Source organism: Dendrobates tinctorius, unplaced genomic scaffold, assembly GCF_039654945.1.
Source record: "Dendrobates tinctorius isolate UK_male_01 unplaced genomic scaffold, ASM3965494v1 ptg000056l, whole genome shotgun sequence".
Lineage (NCBI taxonomy): Eukaryota > Metazoa > Chordata > Amphibia > Anura > Dendrobatidae > Dendrobates > Dendrobates tinctorius.
Genome location: NW_027361724.1, coordinates 13114697 through 13128836, shown reverse-complemented (window position 1 = coordinate 13128836; position 14140 = coordinate 13114697). Strand labels below are relative to the sequence as shown.

General features: G+C 41.4%; 1 protein-coding gene across 1 annotated transcript in view; it reads right to left on the bottom strand.

The window, feature by feature from the left end:
* Positions 1 to 1062: 1062 nt before the first annotated feature.
* DNAJC10 (DnaJ heat shock protein family (Hsp40) member C10) overlaps positions 1063 to 14140 on the bottom strand; it is a 104452-nt gene continuing 91374 nt past the window's right edge. The window contains exons 14-23 of the mRNA XM_073577499.1: positions 11705 to 11832; positions 10366 to 10482; positions 10114 to 10215; positions 8837 to 8992; positions 8167 to 8300; positions 8006 to 8059; positions 6892 to 7036; positions 5072 to 5194; positions 4755 to 4862; positions 1063 to 3110 (exon numbers count right to left, since the gene is read on the bottom strand). Coding sequence (XP_073433600.1) covers positions 3099 to 3110; positions 4755 to 4862; positions 5072 to 5194; positions 6892 to 7036; positions 8006 to 8059; positions 8167 to 8300; positions 8837 to 8992; positions 10114 to 10215; positions 10366 to 10482; positions 11705 to 11832 — 1079 coding nt within the window. The 3' untranslated portion in view covers positions 1063 to 3098. The remainder of the gene's footprint in view (positions 3111 to 4754; positions 4863 to 5071; positions 5195 to 6891; positions 7037 to 8005; positions 8060 to 8166; positions 8301 to 8836; positions 8993 to 10113; positions 10216 to 10365; positions 10483 to 11704; positions 11833 to 14140) is intronic.

Sequence of the window (14140 nt, the reverse complement as noted above, 5' to 3'; positions counted from 1 at the left end):
CATATTTAATTTCCCAGAGGAGCATTGCATGGCCTTTAAGTCTCCACATTTCACACAGCTCTCCTGTCCACATGATCACAATTTTTTATTTATTTTACTCACTTATATAGCGCCATTAATTCCACAGTGCTGTACAGACATTATCATCGCTGTTCCCATTGGGGCTCACAATCTATATTCCCTCTTAGTATGTCTTTGGAATGTGGAAGGAAACCGGTGAACTCTGAGGAAACCCAGCGCTGCAAGGCTGCAGTTCTAACCCCTGAGCCACCGTGCTGCCCATGTAATGATAAACATGTATGTTGTAGACCAAGAAAGCATTAATAATTAAGAGTCTTTGTCAGATATATACACACACAACTGTACATACATACAATCTGCTCTAGCTGCAACATCAGCATAGCTCATCTCCTGGTGCTTTAGGAGACCAAACAATTTCTTTAAGAGTCACATGGCAAAGACACAAAAAATGCAAGGTGGCAAGTGCCCAGCTTGTACTGCTAGTGAATCTAGATACATGACTACTAGTGATGAGCAAGCGTGCTGTGATAAGGTTTATCCGAGCATGCTCGTGTGCTAACAGAGTGACTTTGGCGTGCTCGAAAAATATGTTCAAGTCCCCGTGGCTGTTCAACAGTTGCAACACATGCAGGGATTGCCTAACAGCCGAAGGGGCTCAAACATATTTTTTGAGCACGCCGAAGTCACTCGGTTAGCACATGAGCATGCCCGTATAAACTTTATCCCAGCACGTTCGCGCATCACTAATTACTACATGTGGCATTATGAGGTTATGACAAGATCCGTCGTAATCACGTAAAACCTGCTGGATCTGTGGCTACAGATTACGAAGATGGCCAGACTTTCAGCCGTAGCCTAGAAGAGGATGCCACAAAAAAATGATGAAAGCTTCCCTTTCTCCATCTGGAAGATCACTGCAGTGGTGATCATTTCTGCAAATAATAATGCCACGTATGGGAAGCCAAATCACAAGACAGGTGTAGGGCAACTTGGTTTACTCACTCGTAGAAATACTTTCAGAAGAAGAGAACACAACACAAGTTTTAGCTTTTAAAGATTTTATTACAAAACCATTTTGAAAAAAAGATTTCCATAAAATAGAACAAACTAGGATAACTTTTTTTTTTTTCTTTCTTGGCAAATCAAGTTAATACATTTAACGGAAATTTTCAATTTGCGAACATGAGATGTGAAGAATTCTGGAATTAACCTTGATGTCTGATAAAAAAAAATATATATATTCTAATCTTCTATTGCTAAAGGTCTAACCAAAAATATTACCCGATGAAAACCAGAAAGGTTTGACAGTCAATGCAACCAAGACTACAATCCAGCTGGAGAGAAAATACTAAATTTGTGACATTTACAAGTGGAGATGTGACAAGAATGAGGCAGTAGATGATGAGCTTAGACTCCGTGCTTATTGGGAGGCACTGCACCTTAAGGTGGGTTCTCAACGCATCTGCTACAAAGCGGCAATAACGCTATGTAACGGATGCGTTAACGCACCCATTGGCCGCCATTATAGTAACGCATCCTAACGCAGGTCAAATTCAGGATGTGTTAGCGATGATGCGTTACTTTGTGACGCACCCTCGAACGCGCTCTACATGGTGGTGTACGCCGGTGTAACAAGACAGATCATGCTATTTCTTCCTTCCTTTCTGTAATGTTACTGAGTATAGTGCAAAAAAAAAAAGAAATCACCAACACTCTGCTGACTCCATATCTGCAGGTGCCAAACCTCCTCCGAGAGCTTCGCGGTCCAGCAGCTACATGCAAGCCTTACATCACCAATCACAATGGCAAAGTCTAGCAGAAAGTCATTGTAGAAGAGTGGAAACCAATACATCAGCAAAGGTTGGGGCAACTCCATGTTATTGCCTATAGCTTTAGGATGGGAAGTCATAAAAGTTCCTGTAAGTGTAATGTGTGCGTGTCCCAATATTTCTATCCATAGACTGTAAGTATGTATAAGAGCTGTATAGTCAATGGTAGGATATTGCTTTGATCAATACTTTTTGCAAAGCTGCATCACTGCAAAGACTAACACAGTCCTTAACAGGCTTTTTTTATATTTCTTTTTTTTTTTTTAATTTTACCATGTATTTCTAAATCAACGTTATTCAACAGTTATGAATTAGGGCTTTAGGATGGTTTATCAAAGGAGTGTTAAAGGTCAAAGATGCAACAAGAGTTAAATAAAAAAAATACAGTCACAATTAATGTATTATCGGTAAAGGTGCGGAAATTATTGGGGAGAAAAGTGATCGCCTATTGAAAAGTTTTTCTGTAAACGTAAAGCAAAATTATACATTCCCATCATGTGCCATAAATGTGAGTTGACGTGGCAGAACAGGAGTCAGGTCCGGTGACCCTTGTATGCCGTTATACAGAAACAGTGCCCCCTAGACTGCAGTGGAGAAGCGGGCACCCACTGGTTTTTCCATAACTCCCATAGATTACAATGGAAGGAGCCGAATCTCTCCAAAGCAGTCAATGGCAAGCACTGTCCTAAATATGGCCACCAGTCTAGGTGATTTTGGACCCGACCCTTCATGCTTATATGGAATATCTTGTGAATATACCAAAAATGTAGAAGATAACCCATGTCACACCTTAGTATTCTCTGTGAGTATAGAAACCCAGCTCTTGTGTAATAACATAAATAGTAAGAATGCTTCCATGTTCCATTAAGGCAAGATAATGATAATCCTATTAAAATCGCTTCATCATTACCAATGTTGAGCGCAGCCGGCCGGGCATGGATGAAGATATGTCCACCTTGTAGGACACCACTGGTGCTTGCACATGTCAATGCTCAGATCACCAGCTTCGAGGGTTCTCCATTTCATATCTACGGCCCCTTCATACAACTAATCTCATAGAAATCCTGAAATAAACACCAGTAACAGCAGCAAGGTATCGTGGAGTGAAAAGGCGACAGCTTCTTCAAAGTAGACGTCATCTTCTCGTGCTCATCAGGCACAGGCCTTCATGTTGATCCAATGCACGGGTTTTACATTTTCTATGAAGTACACACCAAAGATGAAGCTAGCGAACCCCAATCATCTCCATCACAATTCATCCTGAAACACACACAAACATATATGAAGCATCAGTAGTAACTAAGCTTAAATAAGCCAATGGTCATTGCTTTTAGGCACCTCAATGACTAACATAGGCATCTCTCATTTTTTTGGGCTTTTCCAAACTGGATCCAGATTTTTGGGCTCTACATAGTGTGCCTGGCATTCAGCTGAAAAGGACTTTTGGAAGTAGCACTAATAGCAGGAGGCTTGTTTATTAAATTCTGCCAGCAAGTCAGAATGGCAGAGAACATCCCTTTTAACAACAAATGGCTAAAGCTGTGTTTACATTGAACGATTAAGGTGAATGGGGATTCTTAACGCCGTTTCACCATTATTTTGCGGTGTAAACAGGCTGCCCATCAATCAATGAATGAGCAAAGAGCTTGATCGTTGGGTGAAACGATTTTTTGGGAAATGCAAAAGATCATCGATCTTGGGTGTGATTGTCCTGTGTAAGCCGGAAATGTGCTGCCGAGAACAATGGCTGCTGATGCGCACTGAGCCATCTATTCCAAATTGCTCAGTGCAAGTCATTTACTATGGTCTGCCTATTTAAACAGGCTATTAATCGACCAGAAATCGGTCGGTCTGTGTAAACGGACCCCAAGAGCAGATGAAGGAGAACAGAGCAGCCCACAATCTGTCTCCAAACATTCTCTTTAATTGGTTGCCAAACACAGTACACCCCAACCGTCTCTGGGAGCCATAAACTTGGATCTTTTAGAACTTAATTTTAAGATGGTTGTTGATCAGTATCTCCTGAATGTTCTTGTTTAAAGGCCCCTTCACGCTGGAGCCGTAGGAGCGTCCATGAGAGCACAAGCTCCTGATCACTGGCCCATGTAAACAGGCCGTGGACCATTCGACAGACGCTTGTTCATCTACTAATTTATGGAGGCCTATAAACTGCAGTAATCAGCAGCACACCACAAACATCCCAGAAAGATATGTGCTGCTGAAAATATGCCTCCTGTATCAGGACTAAATAATAATATTAAAGGGGGTGTTGAGCCTTTAGACAACAGTCTGCAGTCACTATGTGTTTTCAGACTGCTCAATGATGACAGCGTGCGGTATTGCCAGTGCGAGCAAGCAGTCCTGTGACCACGTGGATGTGACTTGTGGTTACGTGCAGACTAGAGGTGACTGGCTTCTCTCTATTCACTTCTATGAAGAGAAGTCGAGTGCGGCTAGCCATCATGTGACCTCCATTATACAAATCGCATACATGTACTCGACTACTGGCCGGCCGCTCACACAGGCAATTGCTATCATTCAGCAGTCATATAAAGTGACTGCGGAATATTTTCCCAAGCCTGGACAATTCCTTTAACACTCCTTCTGTCTCCATAAAGTCTGTATCGACCTGCGTAGTAGTGTCAGACTAGTCGTCTGCCGAACTTGTCTGAATAAGCAAATCTTAACATTCCCTGCAAATGTGCTTTGAAGATTCGGTAATGTATACCAAATATATATTATATAGAATATATACTTGAGCTTATTTTACCCTTAAAACGGGATTTTAAAGTATTAGATAAACATATGACCAACAGAGGGGCAAACATCAATATATGGGCTATATCGAAATACTCTTTGAAAGCCACTAAGAGCAAGGGTTAGCGCTGCTATAGCAGGCAGTACCTTCCGAGACGGCTTGTTTTGCTTCTTTATGAATCCGATTCTTGCAGTTACCACCTTCACTATTTCTTTGGCATCTCTTGTGTCCACATGTTCACCTTTCGCATTTTTCTGTACAAAAAAGACAAATCTCCAGATGATCACATTTCCTTGTCCAACTGCACATTCAGTAAAGCTCGATCACGCAGGTTATGAAAATGCACGAGAATGACCGGGGGCAATGGGAGCAGGTACCGGTAATATTACAGCAGCCATCCTCTGCAGATCTGCTCCCGTATGTGCGACAAACAAGTGTATATGGAGATTTAAAGGTCAAATACCTGTTTAGATCCCATGTAAGGGAAAAACTTCACAGTAGGGTACGCTCTAATGTCTGCTGACTCGCAGATTGTCCCATAAGCCTGGCAGTCCACCTTTCCAGCTTTTACTTTTCCTTTCAAAAGCTACAAAAAAAAAAAAGACAAATACAACATCTATTGGAAAACGCAGAATCCAAAAATGTATAAAAAAAAATAACCCACACACATCTATTCTATTATTTCTAAACACTGTTTTTCGGTGGTTCATACTGCACCCATACACACAAGATACACCATTTGAAAGGTAAACTTGCCCTATTCAGCAAGAAAATAGCCAAACAAACCACACATCCACGATTTGATCACAAAATACAGTTTAAACATTAATTCTCATAAACCTTCAGTAAGGACAAATGACCTGTAGGTGTCACCACAGTACCCCAAAGCACACTACCAACACATTTGTATACATGCACTGCTTTTTCGCTGATTACTTCGCCCCACACACACACACGATACACCATTTCAAAGGTAAACTTGCTCCCTTCAGCAAGAAAACAGCCAAACAAACCACACATTCACGATTTTATCACTAAATACAGTTTAAACATTCATTTTCATAAACCTGCAGAAAGACACAATGACCTGCAGGTGGCACCTCAACGGGAAGACATTTTTTGGCCTCTACTTATCAAACCAATTTATTGTATTACCAATCTAAATATATAAATACCTGTCTGTGTTCATCAGCTCATGAAATACATTTACATTTGACCAGCTTGCTTTTTCTGAAATTGCCTGCGCCCCTGATGACCAATGTGCGAAAATTTAGCACGGGCCAAGCTAGTGTACATATATATAGATTTTTTAAACACAAGAAATAGCAATACAGTAAAAGTGACAGCACAATGTTCAGCAAAAAGGTGAGCAGGTAGCATGACCAGATAAGAGGAATGTAGTGATAGGGACAAGGTGCTCAGATACCCACTGATCACTACCGTATATACTCGAGTATAAGCCGACCCGAGTATAAGCTGAGGCCCCTAATTTTGCCATGAAAAACTGGGTAAGCTTAATGACTCGAGTATAAGCCAGGTATACATTGTCGCCTCATCCCTGTCCTGCTCTGTGTGGCTCTCCCCCCCCCCCTCCCAGTATGCGTGGCTCCGCTCCCCCTTCTATGTATGGCTCAGCTCCCTGTCCTCCCCCGTGCTTCCCCCGTCCTCCTCCGTGCTTCCAATGCCCTCTGTGCAGCCCCCGTCCTCCTCCATGCTTCCAATGCCCTCTGTGCAGCCACCGTCCTCCTCCAGTCCTCCCCCGTGCTGCCCCCCGTCCTCCCCCCTGCTGCCCCCGTCCTCCGCCTTCATACTCACCCTGCTGTACAGTCGCTGAATGTCCCTGCATCCTCCGTTGTCCAGCGGTGACAGCTTCTTCCTGCCTTCAGCGGTCACATGGTACTGCTCATTAAGGTCATGAATATGCTTCCATGCCCATAGGCGTCCATATTCATGACCTTAATGAGCGGCACCATGTGACCGCTGAAGGCAGGAAGAAGCTGTCAGCGTTGGGACAATGAGGATGCAGGGGACGTTCAGCGAGGCATGGGAGGGGTGAGTATGACTTCCCAGCCACTGGCTCCTGCCGCTGCTCCCCCTCCCCCGCTGGTTTCTGCTGAATGACTCGTGTATAAGCCGAGGGGGCATTTTCAGCACAAAAAAATGTGCTGAAAATCTCGGCTTATACACGAGTATATACGGTAATTAATGACTAAGGATTGAGACTGGTTACTCCAAGCAAATACTCATTGATGTATTATACACCTGAAGTTTCTGACTACTTACCCTGGCCACAAACTCAAACTCAGGAGCGAAATTCCTGCATGGACCACACCAAGGCGCATAGAAATCCAAAAGCCAATGATCTTTGCTTGTTAACATTTCATTAAAATTTTCAGGTGTGAGTTCAGTAGCCATTTTTGGCAAATATCTGTTGTAATACATAGAGAAAAAAAAAAATATTTTGAATCCTTCTTACGATATGGGCCTTGTATAAGGACCGCCTTACTGGTCATAGCAGTCAATCGCTGCAGAAGTGTTACCAGTTTTAGAATTTTTTTTTTAATAGAGAATATTGGAGTTAAAAAGTTTTCACAAAGTTTTGAAGTCATCCCCCACCTCTAGGATCCGATTGCTATGCAGAGAAAGATCATGGCAATCTCCGTTCTGTAGGGACTGCAGACGAGTAGAGGAGATGCCTACGCCAAGTCTCTAGTCCATTCGGGCAAGGCTCTGCACAATCCCATTTTTAGAATCACTTGTTATTTTATGGGTAGGAGATAACTTTATACCATGCTATAAACCTTTTAATTAGGGATGAGCCAAAGTCAACACTAGTAAACTATCTACTATGTATCCTGTCTTACAGGAAGGGAGGGTAATGGCTAGCAGATAGGATTCTTAATGGCTGCCCTTGAATTCAAGTTTACAAAAGGGTACAGAATTATACCCCAAAATGGATTATAGTTGATATTTGTCAGACTACCCATTTAAAGAAATGAAAGCTGACATCTAATAGAGAGAGGTGCTTTGAATGAAGCGGCATGGTTGCACAGGCGTATTTCCACTCTAGTCATTAGCTATTGGACTGATGACTGTAGCCGAGTGATTTACTCGGCCATCTCCATCAGTCCCATAGACACTGAATGGAGGGTCTCATGCATGACTGTGCCGATTCATTCAATTCTGCCCACAGCTTAAAACACAGGTTCTAGTGATCCGTGCCAGACCTCCAGTGATCTGCGCCGGCCCCCCAGTGATCAGTGCCGGACCCCCAGTGAGAAGTCATTTATCAACCAACTTATGGTTAGGTAATAAATGGGAAAAGTACTGCTCCATTGCTGATGAATTATTTCAAGTCACTGCTTAGATAACCTTGTAACTGTAAATGGCTACTCACGAAAGTCCCCAGTTTTTCAGAGAATAGGAGTCTCTGTGCCAGCCGGTATATGCACTAAACGGAAAAAAAAAAAAAAAAAAGAAGAAGAGTAGAGCCGGTGATTACATGGGGCAGCTCCAGTCTGAAGAACATCATATATAAAGAACATGACTGGCACTTACTGGTAAAAATTAAGATTGTCCCGGTTTGCCGGATAAAGTCTGATTTCTGGATACGCCTGGACATATTCCTGACTGCAAAGTGCGCTGTATTTCTGACAGTCCACGCTTCCAACATTGATCAATCCGCTTAAATGCTGAAATATAAAATAAAAACTTATTGCCGTACAATGGTATCATAAGAAAACAGCTTGTAATGGGAACTGGAGAGCACAATTAGGAAGCAATCACTTCCAGATGGGACACATGCGGTCCAGGTCTGAATACATCAATCCAAATTATAAGGTTCCTTGAAACAACGGAGGACCTGTTCACATGTAGTCTGCTACCTTTTCAGAGCAGGAAAAATGTGCAGTGTTTCGGAGTAAACTTCTAAAATCTCATTCACGTTACATTTTTTTTTTTTTACTCTTTTTAATCTAAACTGCAGCATGTCAATTCTTTCAGTGGTTTTTCCTCCAATGAGATCGAAAAAACGTAACAGCAATCAACACATCAAAACCGCACAGAAAATTCATAAAAAAATGCACTTTTTAATGTAGAATCACTGCAGAATTTATTTTTGAGAACTGCTTCTATTTTTCCTGCGGTAAAAAAAAATGCAGCAAAAATGCTGCATGTGAACACACCCTTACTATAAGACCACAATACCACAAGCAAGACTATCATGTACCCGTGCCATGCGCTTCCACTCAGGCATCAGGGCCTGACATGGTCCACACCAAGGAGCGTAATAATCCACCATCCAGATCTCATCCCGACTTCGCCCCTTCACCAGCTCTTTAAAAGTTATGGGTGTGAGAACGACAACGGAAGGATTGCGAAGATCCTAAATTGACCAAAGGATGAGAAGAGAGTCACAAATTTTGCAGATGACAAAGAAAACAGATTTAATGGTGTTATAAAATGAAGATATTTGGTTCTCACAGTAAAATGTATTAAGTGTAGTCTTCATGGGGTGGGCATAGGAACCATAGTAGGGGGGGGATGCTGAACGAGTGACCACTATGGTCCTTGTGTCCCCCATGAAGCAACCAAAAAATAATATTCCTCTCAGACTGATCTACTCTCTGATCCACCAAGTGGCCACTGATGCAGGAGCATGTGAGCGGATATGTCCATCAGCATCGTCCAATGGAAAACAGCACGCGGGAAAGCTGCGTTTCCATTGGAGGAGGAGATGGGCAGGTCTGGTCACATGATCCTCCACCAGCAGCGATTTTGTGGACAGGAGAGTTGTGCAGGAGGGGGAACCTGTAATAAATATACTTTAGCGAGAGCCACAAAATCATATCCACAAAATAAAATATATAGATAAATGTAGCCATTTTCTCTGACTTATACGTTGTGTTCAGTAAAGATCACTTATTAGGAGTCACATTAGTAGTGTAGGAATACACTAAAAGATAACTATTCTCTTTTTTCATGCTGTATGTAAAAACAGGAAGTCTCTTGTCCCTGCAAAAATCATTCCCCTCTTTAACTCCTGACTTAGCTGCTCTCAGGGACTTTTGCAGTGATTCATACAGGAAAAATTGACCTCCCGTATCTACATAGAGCTTAGAAGGATTCAGCTAGTCAGTTTTTAATCATGTGCTGCCAAAGACCTAATGGAAAAGAGAAGAATTATCTGGGTAGAAAGGCAGAATGAGCAATTGTAAGTACACAGTGCTAAATAATATGATGACTGCCATATATAAAGAGGATAACATTTTTTGCTGTTTTAAAAAAGAGGTTGTGAATTGCGGCTCATATTTTATTGAATAGGACAGGTGCCCAATACTGGCCAATCATGCTCGTGTTCTGGCAGGTATGTTCAGACCCGACATGATCTGCGCCGCTCACCATCCGATATGACAGTGAGCGGCTCTGCACAACCCCTTTAAATTCTTCTCATTATGATAATATCTGGGTTTCACTCAACAGCTGCAGCTAATATATATCCAGTACCTCAATGAACTCCAAGATTTGCTCCGCACTGTGATGTCCCTCATATTCATGGATATTGGACTGATTGAACACGACGGTTGTGGGGTAAGCTCTTATGTGATGCTGTAAGGGAATGGTGAGAATAGGTTAACATTTCCCTAATGTGGACACGAATCGTTAACGAGAATATCATCCTTTTATAACAGACAGTGTAAGGCGCTTCCATACTGTAGGATACACACTACACAAACCCTGCACTCCATAGTCACTTACCATATTGCAGAGACTTTCATGAATCGTGCAGTCCAGGGTGCCAAACCGCACATGCCCAAACACTCGCTTTGAAGCTTTCCTCAATTCTGGCAGCAAGGCTCTACATGGAGGGCACCACTGCACATCAAAGGAATAAAAAGCTTTATAATCACACATATACTGACATAACATAGTGATGCAGTGCTGGTGGAGCATTCTTAGATCCGCGCATTGTGCCCCTTCTAGGCGATTCCATCAGGAAAAGGAGCAATAAAGTGCAAACATTTACCTTGTCAACTGGGATCGCTCTCCGAAACGCCTAATTAGTGGCAAAAGTGAGCAGAGAAAAGCCCCTTCAACAAGGGGCTACATTACTGTCACCACTAAAACGAGGAATGTAGAATTATCCATGTTTGATGAGCAATAAACGTGATCAATATGAAATAGGAAAAGCAATATCCTTTTTGAGTCACAAATAGGAATGAGCAGACCTGTTGGAAGTTCAGGGTTTGTTCAAACTTTAGTCCAAACTTCAGTCTGGGTACCCGAACTCAATAAAAAAAAAAAATCAATGGCGACCTGAACTTTGGAGCTGAAAGAAAAATCTCTCTTTCTCTCCACGAACAGTACGACTATGTTCACATGTTGCGTCTTTTTGCTAATTTTACGTTATGCAAATTAAAAGCTGCGTTTTACAGTACCAGCAAAAGCTCTGAGATTTCAGAAATCTCATGCACTCACCGCGGCTTTTCTTCTTGACCGATTTGGAAAACTGCAGCATGTCACTTCATTCAGCGTTTTTTTTCACCCATAAAAAGCACAGAGTAAGAGCAAAAATGCCGCAAAAAAACGCAGGTATCGGGTATTTCTGCGTTCTTGGTGCAGAAAACTCAGGAGCAACAACAATTACAAACTGGATCAGCATGGAAAATGCAGCAAAATGCCCCCCCCCCAAAAAAAACAAAAAACGCAGGTTTTGTCTGCAGATGAAAAAAAACAAAAAACACTGCAACAACGCAACGTGTGAACATAGCCTAAAATAGTCTTCCAGGAAAAGTCCACGTTTGGAGTTCAGCACCTTACATTAGGTATCCAGTTCGAACCCTGAAAATTAGTTTGGGATATCGCTCATCTATAGTCAGAAACTATCATTTTTCTCTGCATGGCAAAACACATTTCCTGCTACGAATAAATAACCCAGGTGATTGTATATTAAAAAAAAAAAAAAAGAAAGAAAAAGTACAAACTCTTCAAACTCTTAAAATGGCCATCCAACATGGCCCAGATTTTTTTTTTTTTTTACACCATAAGAAATACTGTACAACAAAAACACAAAACAAAGAAAACAATTTCCACTCACAGGAGAAAAGAAGTCCACCAGCCACGGTTCTCGCTCGTTTTCAGGGAAATTCTTCGGTCCCAGTGTGACGACATGAGAGTTGACACTATCTTTTGCAAAAGTCACCAATTCATAAACATTTGTTTTTCCTTTAAAATATAAGGAAATATATATAAAATATATAAAACTGCCAGTACATGATAGAATTTCTGCTAAAGCAAAAAAAAAAAAAAAAAGTTACAAATCCTGGTTTACAAATGTAAACTTTCTATAAAGAATTTTATACAGGTTTCAATTTATTTCATTTTTTTTTTAAACTTCTGTAGCAAGTGTAGGGCATGACTGATACACCACAGGTGAAGAGCAAGACGTGGACCATATACTGATCTAATGCCACTAGGGATAATTTACAAAACTGAACACGAGGTCCTTAGTTTACCATTCTGCTCTAATGCATGAAGATCACTTGCTCTACAGCTGTGGTCATTTTTAACCCCTTCACTACCAAGGGTGGTTTGCACGTTAACTACCGGGCCAATTTTTACAATTCTGACCACTGTACCTTTATGAGGTTATAACTCTGGAACGCTTTCATGGATCCCGGTGATTCTGACATTGTTTTCTCGTGACATATTGTACTTCATGTTAGTGGTAAAATTGCATTCAAATAACTTGCGTTTATTTGTGAAAAAAACGGAAATTTGGCGAAAATTTTGAAAATGTCGCAATTTTCCAAATTTGAATTTTTATGCCCTTAAATCACAGCGATACGGCACACAAAAAACTTAATACATAACATTTCCCACATGTTTACTTTACATCAGCACAATTTTGGAACCAAAATTTTTTTTTTGTTAGGAAGTTATAAGGGTTAAAAATTGACCAGCGATTTCTCATTTTTGCAACACCATTTTATTTTTAGGGACCACTTCACATTTGAAGCCACTTTGAGGGGTCTATATGATAGAAAATACCCAAAAGTGACACCATTCTAAAAACTGCACCCCTTAAGGTGCTTAAAACCACATTCAAGAAGTTTATTAACCCTTTAGGTGCGTCACAGGAATTTTTTGAATATTAAAAAAAAAATGAACATTTAACTTTTTTTCACAAAAAAAATACTTCAGGTTCAATTTTCTTTATTTTACCAAGGGTAACAGGAGAAATTGGACTGCAAAAGTTATTGTGCAATTTGTCCTGAGTATGCTGATACCTGATATGTGGTGGGGAACCACTGTTTCGGCGCATGGCAGAGCTCAGAATGGAAGGAGCGCCGTTTGACTTTTTCAATGCAAAATTGGCTGGAATTCAGATCGGACGCCATGTCACGTTTGGCGAGCCCCTGATGTACCTAAACAGTGGAAACCCCCCAAGTGACCCCATTTTGGAAACTAGACCCCCCAAGGAACTTATCTAGATATGTGGTGAGAACTTTGAACCCACAAGGGCTTCACAGAAGTTTATAACGTACAGCGGTACAATTAAAAAATCATATTTTTTCCACAAAAATGATCTTTTCACCCCCAATTTTTATTTTCCCAAGGGTAACAGGACCCTAAAAGTTATTGTGCAATTTGTCCTGAGTACGCTGATACCCCATATGTGGGTGTAAATGACTATTTGGGCGCATAGCAGAGCTCGGAAGGGAAGCAGCGCCATTTGACGTTTTTGGCTAGAATTGAGATCGGACACCATGTCGCGATTGGAAAACCCCTGATGTACCAAAACAGTGGAAACCCCCCACAAATAACACCATTTTGGAATCTAGACCCCCCAAGGAACTTATCTAGATGTGTGGTGAGAACTTTGAACCCCCAAGGGCTTCACAGAAGTTTATAACGTACAGCAGTACAATTAAAAAATCATATTTTTTCCACAAAAATGATCTTTTCACCCTCAATTCTTATTTTTCCAAAAGTAACAGGACCCTAAAAGATATTGTGCAATTTATCCTGAGTACGCTGATACCCCACATGTGGGTGTAAACCACTATTTGGGCGTATGGCAGAGCTCGGAAGGGAAGCAGCGCCATTTGACGTTTTTGGCTGGAATTGAGATCGGACACCATGTCGCGTTAGGAAAGCCCCTGATGTACCAAAACAGTAGAAACACCCACAAATGACACCATTTTGGAAACTAGACCCCCCAAGGAACTTATCTAGATGTGTGGTGAGCACTTTGAACCCCTCAGTGCTTCACTGAAGTTTATAACGTCCGGGCGTGAAAATAAAAATATCGTATTTTTTCAACAAACATCATCTTTTAGTCCCCATTTTTTTATTTTCCCAAGGGTAACAGGAGAAATTGGACCCCAAAAGTTGTTGTCCAATTTGTCCTGAGTATGCTGATACCCCATATGTGGGAGAAAACTACTGTATGGGCACACGTTGGGGCTCGGAAGGGAAGTAGTGACGTTTTGGAATGCAGACTTTGATGGATTGGTATGCGGGTGTCATG